The 14,000-nt window shown below is 34.8% G+C and overlaps 1 protein-coding gene across 2 annotated transcripts in view; it reads right to left on the reverse strand.

Annotated features, from left to right (window-relative positions):
• The window catches only part of CDH9 (cadherin 9), a 71,446-nt gene that overhangs the window by 20,156 nt on the left and 37,290 nt on the right, over positions 1-14,000 (reverse strand). Inside the window, exons 3-4 of one of the 2 annotated variants that reach the window (XM_035561666.2) lie at positions 4,502-4,621; positions 2,104-2,271 (exon numbers count right to left, since the gene is read on the reverse strand). In XM_035561666.2, the coding sequence (XP_035417559.2) occupies positions 2,104-2,271; positions 4,502-4,621 (288 nt within the window). The remainder of the gene's footprint in view (positions 1-2,103; positions 2,272-4,501; positions 4,622-14,000) is intronic. The other variant, XM_035561667.1, reaches the window with a different exon arrangement.

Below are 14,000 nucleotides of genomic sequence, written 5' to 3' on the forward strand. Positions count from 1 at the left end.
TGGTGCCATTTAAATTCAGCTTAGGTCCATGATTTTGAAATGTGCAGGATCTGTGCATCCTTTCAGGAAACTGAACAAAACAGTTCCTTCTTACTGCAGTCTAAACAACATGTATTTCACAGTGCACTCTGCCATTTTTCATTATTCTATCTACTCTAAGAAATCAGTCTTTAGTTCTTCAGTGCTTTGTCATTATCTCCTGTTGCCTCCACTTGCCATTCACCCTCTGCTTTTGGCCACATTTTTACTTATTGGTGCCTCATGTAAGAAAAAAAAAAAAAAAAGGAAAATAATTGGTTTTGGAAGGAGCAAATTTCCAGAACTAGAAAATCATTTGAAGGTATGACCTTGTTCATAACTATCTGAGATGATATCAAAACCTCTAGATGTTTCTATATATTTGATTTCCCTGGAAATGTTGAAAACACCCTTCTGAGAAGAAAGAAAATGAGTGGGAAAGGTAATCAGCAAAATGAAAATTACACCACTGAATAGATACTACAGCAAGACATCCATTGCCAACTTATGTGTTTCAGTGATATTCTATGTAGAAAATACACTGAATATTCTAGGAAGCATCAAATTGTGTGAATTTCTCTATAATTATGTACCAGAACCAAGGCTTTGAAATTATCAGAACTCCCATAGACTTCAAGCTTCAGCTAATCTTGGAAGAAGAGTATCATAAGGAACAAAAGCTAAAGAGATTGAGAACTTATTTTGTAGCTCTGTACATCATTTTATTTTTTAATTTAATTTTATTTTATTTAATTCAGCAGCAAAGCTTACAATATGCTACACTGCATTCTAGTTTAGGTTCAAGAATTCCTATTTGCCAAAATATTGTGGGCTGTATCATGCTATGCAGGAGTATCCTCTCCTGAAGTAAGCAGAAAGTTAAGTTAAAAATCGTGGTGTGAATTTCCCATGTGAAGGTGATTTTCTGCAAGTAAACTGAATATTAATTCAAATTCTTTATGACGCCCATACTTTCCTTCCCCTCTCTTCTTCAAAAGATGAATATGTTATGTTGAATAGAGGTAAAAAAAATTTATATGCAGCTTCAAGAATCCTCTCTAACCCATCTGTCAGAGTTTTCTAATATTTAGAAAAAATCTGTTCTAGGTTGACCTTTGATACTATTTTGAGTGTACTCATTGTCATGGCACTGAAGTGCTTTTCAAGTTCCTGCAACTCAAGAAGAGTGTTTTTAAATCACCCGTGTTTGTTCAGTCTTTGGTGAATCTGTAAAGAGAGCCAGTCAGATCTCTATTCAGTGCCAACAAGCAATTCAAATTTTACAACGTGGACATTTTTCGACAGTCTCTGAACTGAGGCTGTAAATTTCTTATATCTGTAGCCTGTCAAGCAGTTATCAGACACTGATTATAACAACATGGAATTGGATTTAAACCAGTGGCCCAGGATGAAAGGATATGTAGTATATTGTGAAGCTTTCTGTATCATGCTGCTTTCTTTTGTTTGCCAAATTTATTCTAGAGATATTTTTAAAAATCTTAATTGTGTCAAATACAGGCTAGATTATCAAAGGCAGTCATCAACAAGAACTCAATGTAGATTACAAATACCTGAACCAAACTGTTTAGATTTCCAGCAGAGCATGACACCTGAACAACTCTGCCTGTGCAAGGTGGTACATTAGAAAATGTGGTGACATATTTGCCTAAATATGTGGGACTACAAGTGTCTCCAAAAACTGAACCCTAGATTTTGTGATTAATTTTCTCTAATGGCTTTCAAAACCCTACAGTTAGCCTAAGCTATTGTTAGAATTAATGTTCCTGTGAACAGAGTATAAAGAAGAAAATTTTTCTTTGCAAGAAATACTTCAACATTAAGAAAATGTAGGCAAAGATTCCTATTTGCCTTACCAATGCTGCAGCATAAATAGACGCAAGAGTGGGCCAGTATTTGTACAAAAGTAAATTGAATAAATAGAGAGAGAGAGAGAAGAAGAAAAAAGAAAAAAAAATAAAAGAAAGAGAGAGAGAGGAAAAAGAAAGATCCCAGATGGCAACAGTGAAACAGCTGATTGTAGAGAGGTTTTTTTAGAGAGCAGCAGAGCTCTTAGATGCTCCATACTCTGGGGGAATCGAGGTGGGTTGTCATTGACATCAGTCAGTGTGATGTTCACGGTGGTGGTTCCTGATAGTCCTCCCATCTGGCCTCCCATGTCTTTGGCCTGGATGACCACTTGATACTGTTCCCTGTTTTCTCTGCTCATGTCTGGTAGAGCAGTCTTGATTATGCCTTGGAGAAATGAGAAAAAGGAGACAGAGGGGAAGGAGAAAAAAACATGACATGAGTTAATCTCTGAGTTTTTAGATGGATTTAAGTAAGATCCTGTGCAGATGGTAATCCATAGGAAGCAAAACAAGGTATACTGCAGTAAACTTTTCAATCTCTGACTGATTTAATGTGATTTTAAGAAAAAGAGAAAGAAATATTACAGAGATATTATTCACTGTTTTTAATGTGCTAAATCAAGGTAATTAGGTCCAATGACAAAAATATTAATAAGTTTGTTGAATTAATGATTTTTTCAACTACTATCCCAGCTATTATTTTAATGCAATATGAAAGCTCCATCCCCAGTGAGGTTTTGATACTACAGCACAAAGTTGAACTCTGTCATGTCCTGGATTCATTATTTCAGACTGTAATAGATCCACAGATTTTAATGCCCAGTGGGGGCGATGGTAGTCATTGAGGGCTATAGCTAATAAAGAATTGGACAAGACTGTAAAACTACTGCTGGAAAGTCTTTTCTGTGTGCCTGATCTCAAGAATTTCATAAAATATATTTTAATTGTCTCAGACTCATTCAGCACACAAAAAGCATAGGGACTCCCAAGAGCATGTGTTTTCGGGATACAGAGCACAAATGATCTTTCCATTAAAGTAGACACGTGCAAGTTTTCTTTCGGAAAATAAATGAGGATTTTCTGTATTTAAAAAGGAAGTCATTTTGCAAGGTTGAAGTGATAAGAACTTTATCTGATGAAGCAAGAGAATTTAAATACAAAGGACACTTTTACAAGCTTGGCTTGGTATGAAGATTGTCCTATGTTTATGATTACGTTAAAATAAATAAATAAATAAATAAATAATCTACAAAACTCCTACTCTTAGAGAAAGAGAGAAACAAACACACACACACAAAACAAAACAACAAAAAAAACTTCTCTAGTCTAGTAGTTATAGTATATATCTCTGATCTAGGATTACTAGGTTGTGATTACCATAACTTGGCCTGGTAACGAAACATAAAAAAGCAAATTGGATGAAAATGAAAGATAATCCCAGAATCAAAGATGAGCTCCCAAGTATCCCCTGCCTTGCCACCCACTGCCCTTGGTTAGTGACCTATACTTGTCCTGTTTTCCTGCTTGTGCCTGGTAAAGTTAAAAAAGGGTGGAGAAAAAGAAATAAACTTTAATCCTAGGCAAGAGAGTTATGTTCTCTTTTAAAACTCTAGCCATATGACTCTTATTATCCTGTAGGTATAATGCCCTTGCTGTATTACAAAAAGAAATCTCAATGCATCTCAAAAGAAATATCAATGTATCTCAGAAGTAAATTAACTATCATCTGAGCATGCTCATTGGATTAGGAACTTCAGGGACTCTGGACATAATTGTACTTAAATTCTGGATTCTTAAACTGAATAGCTTTGATAATACACAGAAACACTCTAATGCAATGCCTTGTAAGTGTTATGTGCACTAGGATTAGGTATCTGTTGTTTTTGTTTTTGTTGTTTTGTTTTGGTGGATTTTTGTTTGTTTGTTCGTTTGTTGATTTGGGGTTTTATTGGGCCATAATTTTGGATTCACAATGTCCACACAAGTTTTTCGTCTTTATGTCTGACTCTGATTTTCTGTATAAGCAGTAAAAAGGGATTACATCCATGCTCTAAAGCTTTAATACATTATTATTATTATTATTATTATTATTATTATTATTATTATTTTTGCTTCAATTCTAATAACTGTTGGGGTCAGAGTATAGGGATCTGTCACAAACATTTACAGATAATTCATTTACCTTTGGGGATTATTATTATTACTATTATTATTATTATTATTATTATTATTATCCTTCTTGTCTAGAATTGTCGAAATAAATATATATTTTTTAACAGATGAAGCTCCCAGAAATTAGAGTGAAATAAACTTTTACTACATGACTCATTAGACCCTTTCCAATATTCTACACACTTTCTAAACCCTTATAGTGCACATCTGTCTTCCAGAAGTCTTTTTCATACCAAGCAAAGCAGTTCTGCAATAATATTCTTTTAACAGAAAAGGTATATTTTTACTGATTACAATTTCCATTTGTAAAAACCTTTATCTGCTTCATGCCAAGTTATGCGATGCCATAAGCCTGTTGCAATATTTGAATACAAGTGAAAAGTGTCTTTGTCCTTGTATCCTCTCTTTGTCATTGCAGAAAGCAGAACAGACACGTTGTTCACCTGTTTCTGGATCCACTGAAAAATACGGCTGTCCCTGGAGGATACTGTACACCACTTTGGCACTGTTTCCATAGTTGGCATCATCAGCATCTGTGGCTGTCACTTGAATAACAGATGTACCTAAATGGGTACCAAACAAGGAATCAGAGAATTCTAAGACAAATTTCTTAGAAATCATTCACAATGGTTTCTGTACTGGATTCAATAAAGAAACAAACAGTATACACTGGACAAATCCAGTGTTATCTTCCCCAGGCAAACAGTCAAATAAAGTCACATCTTCCTTATGACTAAAACTAAAATTGTTATCACTTAAGCTCCATGCTTCATTTAAACATCAGTAAATGCACAGGAAAGGGCACATGTCTTTGAAACCCATCACAGTATTCATTTTCTTTCTGTAACCAAACTGTTTTAAAGATTGTTTTTTGGTAATAACTTGACCTCAGCTGAAACAATGTGAAAAGTACTACTATGATTTTTAAATTTGGCTTAATAAATTAGCCTCATTTTCTGACTAGAAGACAACCTCCAAATATCTGATATCAGGCTGAAACAAATATTTTTTCTCATGCTATTTTTAAAGATTTTTTTTTAAATAGTTAAATTTTGCAATAACACATGCTGTTTTATTTTTTCTCCCTTGATCAAAATTATCCTATTACTTGGCAAATCATTTTCATTAAACCATAACTACATTTTTTCAGCAAACTTTTATTTTGCACTGAAAATGTCTTACCTAGATCCTGTGATTACAATCAGGAGAACATAAGCTATATGAGATCAAGAGCACTGTGAGCAAATACACTGTGTGTAGTTTATGGATTAGAAAAAAAAAAAAAAGGTTTTGTAAATCCCTACATAACAATAGGTAAAAAATAATAATTAAATAATTCTTGTGTTTTAACCTGGAAGGCAGCTAAGTGCTGCACAGTTGCTCACTCATTCTTTCCATGTGGGATGGCGAGAGAATCAAAAAGGTAAAATTGTGAGGACTCATGGGTTGAGATAAAGACCGTTTACTAGGTAAAGCAAAAGCCGCACAGAAACAAAGCAAAACAATGAATTCATTCGCTACTTCCCATCAACAGGCAGGTGTTCAGCCATGTCCTGTCCAGGGAAGCAGGGCTCATCATGAATAATGGTTATTTGGGAACACAAATGCCATCATCCCGAAATTCCGCTTCTCCCCGTCTCTACTTCCCCCTTTCTTCTTTAACCCAGCTTTTATTGCTCAGCATGACATCACATGGTGTGGGACATGCCTTTGGCCAGCCTGGGCCAGCTGTCCTGGCAGTGTCCCCTCCTAGCTCCTGGTGCACCCTCAGCCTCTTTGCTGGCAGGGCAGCATGAGAAGCTAAAAAGTCCTTGGCTCTGTACAAACACTGATCTGCAACAACTAAAGCATCAGTGTGTTATCACCGTTATTTTCATCAAAAATCCAAAATGCAACATTGTGTGAGCCTATACAAAGAAAATTAACTCTGTCCCAGCCAAAATCATAACAATAATATATAAGATATACATAAAAACTGTTCTAAATATTTGTAAGCAATTTTCAAGGTGTCAGGATACATTTTGCTAACACAATCTAGATCTGAAAAATGTTTGTGTAATTTCAGGCAGTCCAACAGCTAGAACTGTTGATGGCTGACTGCTCTTTACCATATTTTCCGATGTGTATTTTTGGTGTATCTCACTTTCCTTATGAGAAAAATAAGTAGCGAATATTTAGGAACAAACTTATCACTAAGGGTCCAGCAGAACTGTTGATCTGGATGCAAAATGAAGACTATTTGAGGAATGTAAAATTCCTTAACTTCTATCTGCTTCCCTCCCCTCTTCTAGCCCCCTCAACACCCCCCCCCCAAAAAAAAAAGCAAAAAAAAAAAAAAATCTCACGCGTACTCATGTTTAACAGGGGAAGGAGAGCCACTATAATTGCTGGCTTCCTAAAAATGTACAGCTTATCAGTAGGATCTTATATTGTGTGTCACTGTAGTAACTAGAAGTTAAACTTATTGCTCTCGCCTGATTTAGGCACTGTTTCAGGACGGACACAGAAATTTAGTATGGTCATAAAAACTGAGTGAACATTAACGTTCTTTTCCCAGCTTCCTGTTTTGCTGAAAGACAGAATGCTGAATCCTGTTTTGAAAGTGATGTTTTCTTTCAAGGAAGGCACTCCAGAGCTCCGGGAAGTCTTTGGGAAATTTCTGTCTTTGCCTCATTGTAACATATATCTGTGTTTCCAGACGCTCAAATGCCATGTAATATGGTTGCTGAGGAAAACTGATAAGCTGCAACCCTATAGAAAACTTGGAGGTCATTACAAATAGTTCAAGTGGATCTGATATAGAATGAGACCTCATTACAGTTTGCAAAATATTGATGTTTTCCTTTATTTGTCCAATTTTGTTGGAATCTGCTATGTTAGAAATTAGAAGTTTCCTGAGATACTTCCACAGTTGAGCATGCTTCCAACCTTGACCATTCTGTGATTCTGTGAAATTGATCCTAGGTGGTGGGGGAAGGTGTTTTAACCTTTTCTTTTTTTTTTTTTTTTTTTTTTTTTCTCACCATCCTACTATATTTTAATTGTTAATAAATTAAATTACTCTTCCCCAAGTAGAGTCTGGTTTGCCTATGATGGTAATTGGTAAATGATTTCTTCATTTTGACCCACAAATTTTCCATTTTACTTTTTCTCCTATCCTGTTGAAGAGGAATAAAAGAGCAGCTGGGTAGGCTTTTGGCAGACAGCCAATGTCAGACCCACCACACTAGCAAACTAGTGTGAAAGATGTTAGAGAAAATATGAGAATGACCAGAACAGCAGTCTAAGGAATAATACAAACACTTGTCTACAAAGCAAAGTGAAATTCAATCCAATCCTACCTAGCATGCCTATCCTTTCTCAGGGTGGGAGATAACTCTCAGAGTTCTCAAAAGGCATGTCTTATTCTCTTTATTTTCCTTTTTGTTTGTTTGTTTTTTTTTTTTAGATGAATTCTCAATATTAATTTTTTTCCCCACACAGCTTCTATATAATTTTGCTGTCCTTGTATCTCAAAGATTCTCCGTATATCTGTATGCAATGAACAAGGAATAACAGTGTGTTGAAAGTGTTGAATTTTCCAAGCTTTATGAGCAATCTAGCATCAGTATAGGTTTGTTGTTGTTGTTGTTGTTGTTGTTATTTCTTTTGTTCTTTGCTTAGATGGATGTTTGAGTCTAGAAGGTTAAGCACTCTGTGAAGGACGGAATCCTAATGTAAGAGTGGAAAAAGGCAGAAAGATAATTTTGAGGGTAACAGGAGAAAATACAAATCTAGATTAAATCTGTGTGAGTAGTGTCTTTTTGTGAGTGTGTTCTTGCGTGCATGTGCATGGTTTTATGTATGTGCATGTAAGAATGCGGAGTCCAAAAAGGAAATCTGAATTAGAGAGAGCATCACTCCATATCTAGGACTGTGTGATTCAGTGTCAGAATAGAGTTCCACTAACACAGATTTCCAGAGCTCGTGAGGAGTGGGATAAAATGTTGAAAAAGCAGTTGAAATTAGAATGATTTTCTGAATTGCGCTTAAAATGCTTTGTGTCTATGTGTTCTTCAGCCCTTGAAAGAGTCCTTGGTATAAGCAGGTCTCCTAACATGACACCAGAGTGCTTTGCATAGCAGATGTAAATATACTGCAGAGGATTGCTGTAGTGCAAAGGAAGTATTCTAGTAAAATAAGATAGGTACACATTTTGCTATTTTTTTCATGTAAAGTCTTAATTTTCAGCATGTATCTCATGCATGTCCCAGCTTTCGGTTTTGAGGAAAAAAATGCAATGTTTGGTTTAGACATTGGTCTTCTAATATGAAGTTTTCAAAAAGCCATTTAAAATTAAAAAAAAAAAAAGGAAAATGTTGAAACAGAATGTTTTTGACATTATCAGACAGTTTCCTTTCTATTTTTTCTCAAGTCAACTTCTATCAAAATGAAAATTATTAAAAAGTTCTGATTTTTTACAGTGAATATGCATTTTATTTTATCTTATTTTATTTTTCCCTAGCCCTGTTTAAAAGAAAGCTCTACTCAAAGCAGAAAGGCTGCTTCATTTTCAGAAATAGAAGACCAGCTGGAGTAAGTGGCGAGGAAGGAAGGACTTTGTTTCCCTAAAGGAGAAGCTCTTGTGCTTGCTTCCTGTTTTCAAGCACAATGACAATCTGCTGTTCATCAAGTTTATTCATGGAGAGAAAACTTTAGAAGAGGACTATTTTCACAAGCTGAAAAGATTTGGGAGAACTTTGGGAAAATTCTAGAGGCAAAACTAGAAATTTTGTTCTGTTAAAATCTTCAAGAAAATAAGCGGATGGACAACTTACTTAGACAGCATGGATCCAGGGATTCTTTTCATCTGGACATACTGCTGAAGACGAGTGAAATTTTAAGTGAGCTACAGAAATACTGAAACATATTAAACCACTTTTATTTTGAGAGCAGGTTATTCTCTCTGAATAGACTAAGTCCGTGCTTTGGCAAGGAACTGGAGAAATGAAATGCAAGTAGTCATCTAGGCCTACAAATTCTATGAACCCATAAAATTCACCAACAGGATCTCCTTAGCTCTCCAGTTGGAGTACATCACATCAGACTACTTTCTATATAAAGGGAAGGGCTAAACATTGAGACCTAACCCTTATGTTTGGCTGGAAGACAGTTCCTATCTAGAAAGCTGAAGAAATAAGGAACAGCAAGGTGAACTTCGCTTTTTTGTACATGACCCCAGTTTAGGAGAGATTTTGCTAGACTGCTTTTTCTTTGATGAATAGAAGGCCAAAAGGTTGGTAGCATAAAAGGTTTGTAAGACCAAGAGAAAAAAAAAGAGTATAAACAGAAGAGGAGCAAGTGTCAACAAATAAATAGATAAATGATCTCAATTTAGAAGAGTAATAAATGGGCATGACTGAGAAAAACAAACAACAACAAAAACCAAGTTAGAGCAAAGAAGGTACCTGTGGAACAGGTCTCAAAGGAACGGTAATATTACATGGGAAAAAATAAGAAGTAACTTAAAATATAGTTCAGCTGTATATATTGAGCAGAAATAAAGAACAGGAATGAATAATAGAGAAGGTGGAAGGGTGTCATGAAAGAGGAGATGCAGTATTACATAGATTTCATTTTACCCAGTTGATGATTTTTAATAGTCCAACAGTATATGTAAGGTGAAATTTCATTACACTTGAAAATATGTGGTCTCATATTTTTCTGTACAGTCTCTCATAATGGTTGATCTAGAAGTCAGCTGATGTGCTAGCTCCTGTAGGTGGGTACTGTATGTTTGTTTTAGCTGCCTCTTGATCTCCCATCCAGAAATTACAAATTTTGCACCACTGTGGTGAACATTAATGGGCACTGTAATCCCTGCTAGTGAGACTAGAAGTAATTTATGAGATGCAAAAAAGAGCAGGCTATGCTGAGAGGTACAGCTTTATTTCTCAGAACTTTTTTCCTCTTCCTTTTACTCCATTACAGCAAAAACTCATGGGCCTTAACATGCATTCCAGAAATATGAGATTCTATTTTTATGAAGCTTTACTCTGGAAACAGTCCCTTGTATTATATAAGCAGGGAAATAATTCTCATCATTTCTTGTGTGTATTCTGTTCTGATGTTTCAGGGTTTTGTTCTTTCATTTTTTATGATAAAATGAATTCACTTTTTAGATTGTGTTCATCAGGACTTGCATTAAAGAAGTACATGTTAATGATTGCCTCACCGCATAGGAAGAAGTAACGTGGCTAAACTGCTCTGGCTAATCTATTTGAAATGCTTTGTGGGGTAGATGCTTTTGACAGTGAATACAATACATACACCGCTGCAAAATAATATCTGATATTGAACTGGAAAAGAATGTCTAAAGCTGAACAAAGCCTCTAGCTGTTGCCCTCCTGCTGTTCAATACCTTGACTAGAGTAACTTTAGTTTCCCTTTGGTAGTAATTGTGACTGTGAAGTGCATCAGATGCCCTGCATGAGAATTTGAAAAATATTATGGACACAATAAGAAATGGAAAATAGTAAAAAGAATGAGAAGTAATTTGTAGTATTGGTGAGTGAACAAGACTGTGTCTGTTTACTCTTCTTTTTTCCCCATTACCATAAAAGAAACAAGAATACTGGTGCCATCAAATGGCAGACTCTTTCAAGTGTTAATGTTGACTACCTTTTACATTGCATTTCTTAGACTAATGAGGTATAGTATAAAGTGATCTGTCATCCATAATAAATGAACTGCAGCTTAGAAGTCTTTTCCATTTTGTTCAACATGCTGTACATACTTACAATTAGAAAACACATTTCTTTTAGGCAGAACAAGTATTTGCAGTCTGTGTTTAAATAACAACAACAACAACAAAAACAAAAAACCAAAGCAACAGCAACAACAACAAAATATAAACTCAGTGCTATTGTTAAAATTTCTATTCAAAATAATGATGAAACTCACTGGTTGCATACTTCTGGGTTCGGAGCTGCTATGCATATGGCAAGGTTTACAACTAGAATTAATTGCTAATGAAAGAAATATATTTAAATTGCAACAAGTGATGCTGCCAGTCATGGTAATTCAGGCACAGGAACTCTATCACTTAAAAATTTCTTGAAGGTCTGGTTTCTCGTTACGGTTAAGAACTGGAGATCTTGGCCCTTTTCTCCCACCTTAATTTTATTTATTTTTTCAGCTGTTCTTATGATAAACTCAGGAAAAGTTTGCTCCCCCTTGATCCTGCTAGAAGTAGTAGCTCCTAAAGGCTAAAAAGTGTTATTTATTGATTAAAAATCCTGATTCATACACAGAAGCTCCAAGCAAGTTTTCAGGTATATTTATAATTTTTAATTTATAAAATAATGAAGTAATCGGAAGGATTCTGATTCTGAAGTAATCAGAAGAAAGTCAAAAAGCACATTTAAAAGAAAAAAACTCAATAATTGGCATTTTTTGGACTAAACTTTGAGTTTCTATTATATATTCCTGTACAGTTCTGTATTTTACCCTGTAGTATAGACAGGTTTGTGATGTTTTGGGAAGGAACAATTAAGCTTCCTGTACCTATGTTTCATTTGCTCCTTTATATTGAGCTTGGCTTTTGTATCTCTTTATTAGACTTCACAGAGTGTCTTCACTATGGATTTCTAAGTAGGGGACTAGAACCCTCCTCTCATGTGCAAACTCAAAATTCTTCTGTAATAGAAGTAAATAGCAATCTTAACAGAGTTTCTAGCTTTTGCCAGCTGCACAGACAAGTGTGATCAGAAACTGAGTGTTAATCTCTCTTATGACCATGAGAATGTAGTGCATTATTATTCAGACAGCAGGCTGGCCTCATATTTATTTGATTTTGGGTGTTTCCATCACCTGCGGGAACTTCTGGTTGGGTGGTGGTAAAGTCTGCCTCTTTAGTCATTAAGAAAGCTGTGGAAAATAGCAATTTCCCGTGAAAATGTAGTAAATGAATAAGTTATTAAGAAACACAAATTTACATCAGTTTAACGTGCTTCATGAAAGCATTTTGCTTCTATGGTTTTTAGATACTGTGAATGTTGTCTGTGGAAATAATAAAAAAGAATAATTTGAAAAAGAAATAGAGGCTAAAGCAGAGATTTTAACTCTCAAGACTGTTATTATTTCTATATATTTTGTTTATCTTCAAAAGAGCTCAGATGTCTGCCAAGTGACTGACATGCACAACTGTTCTGCTAAAGACCGCTGAGTTGTCAATTGATCACAAGTACATTGGTCAATGGTTGCAGGAATATGATCACAGTGAGTGATTTAAAACCTCATTGATTTGAAAAAAATCTGGTTGGAAAAGATTAAAGGTACTGATTCTGAACTACTCGTTTTGGAAAGACTCATAGCCTGAGCTGGGCCTGAGCCTGAACTCTCCAAACTTTAAGATTCCAGAGTGTCTAGGTCTCAGTGAAAATTAGTTGGATATATGCTCTTAAATAGATGATTTATCTTCCTCAGCTACACATGTGTTCCAGACACATGGTATCTTTTAAAATTGTATTCATGAACTCAGTTTTCATGTATTCATGAACTCAGTAATTCATGAATTAGTTTTCTGGACCATGAAATATAAGACTTTTTTACCAGACCTCTCTCTTACTACCTTACTGCACTAAAGAGGTGGTTAATATTTAGATGTCTTTTTACACAATTGTCATTTATTTTGACTTTACGATGAAATAAGCCTATTTAATTAATTAATTAATTTATTTATTTTACACCTCTAATATACTGTGTACATAGCCTTATTTATCATTTATCAATCATTTATCATTTATCATTTGCCTTGGGGTAGAATGAAGTAACTGTTACTGCTACTGAGTTATCTTGCTGATAGGAATCTGATAGGAAACATTCTGTTACATGCAGGATATTCACACACATCTGTACATACTTTTGTCGACAGAACATTAGATCTGTTGTGTTTAAAAAATAATAATAAAAAATAACAATTAGTTGTGAGCAATATCTGTTTTAAATATGCAAACATAACTTTTGTAACAAGTAAAATTGATACTTTCAGACAGCTTACTAATGCTCAATCTCAATTTCACAGTGTCAAATATATGAGATTGTGGAAAAAAAAAAAAAAAAGCAATTCTGGAATGTATTTTGAGGCATCTGTTAAGATAGCAGATAATTAAGTTTGAGCAGCAGGATTACTGTCATTGTGAAAACTTGTAGATGTGTTTTTCTAGATATTAAGAAAAATGTAGTAATTGAATGAGAAATGCTACGAGCTATCTTGTTCCATGTACTTAATAAATGATGAGCATCAGTGGGAACAATACAGAGTAATTTTCAGATAAGACTGTCCAGAATAAGCTTTTTCTTACCTTCAGTGTCTTAACTCTGTGAAGACTGACAGGAACTTTCCAAAATAACTATGTGATTGACAAGAAGGGAAAATGATGACTTATAGAATTCACGCTGAATCGTTAATTGAAGGAAGAAAAACACTCACATAGTATCTGCCATTTTAATGATTTATCTTGTGTCACTAGAACTTTCTTTTCATCAACTTTCATGCCTATTTTCACAACTTAATTGAAAAAAAAAATTATTTCTGCAATTAATATAAGCACATACATTATATATGTGTATATATATATATACATGGGCATGTTTTAAGTGAGAAATTACTGATGTAACAGTATTTTAACTACCATGGGCAGACATTCTGACTCCTTACATCTCTGTAGGAAACCATTTTCTGACCTCTTTTAAGGAGAACAGTGGACTTCTTAAGGAGTCGTATTTCATTCTTGAGATTAGTACACTTAGGCTGGTGTAATGCAGTAGCAAAATGATTTGTAGTAAAACTAGTCCTAATAATTCTGATTCATATGAGATAAAATCTTCAATTCCCAGTTGCTTTTCTAAAATTGAGGGTCAGTGGTGGAGAGGGATATATTATGAAATGAGGCACACAAG

Source organism: Cygnus atratus, chromosome 2 (genome assembly GCF_013377495.2).
Source record: "Cygnus atratus isolate AKBS03 ecotype Queensland, Australia chromosome 2, CAtr_DNAZoo_HiC_assembly, whole genome shotgun sequence".
Classification (NCBI taxonomy): domain Eukaryota; kingdom Metazoa; phylum Chordata; class Aves; order Anseriformes; family Anatidae; genus Cygnus; species Cygnus atratus.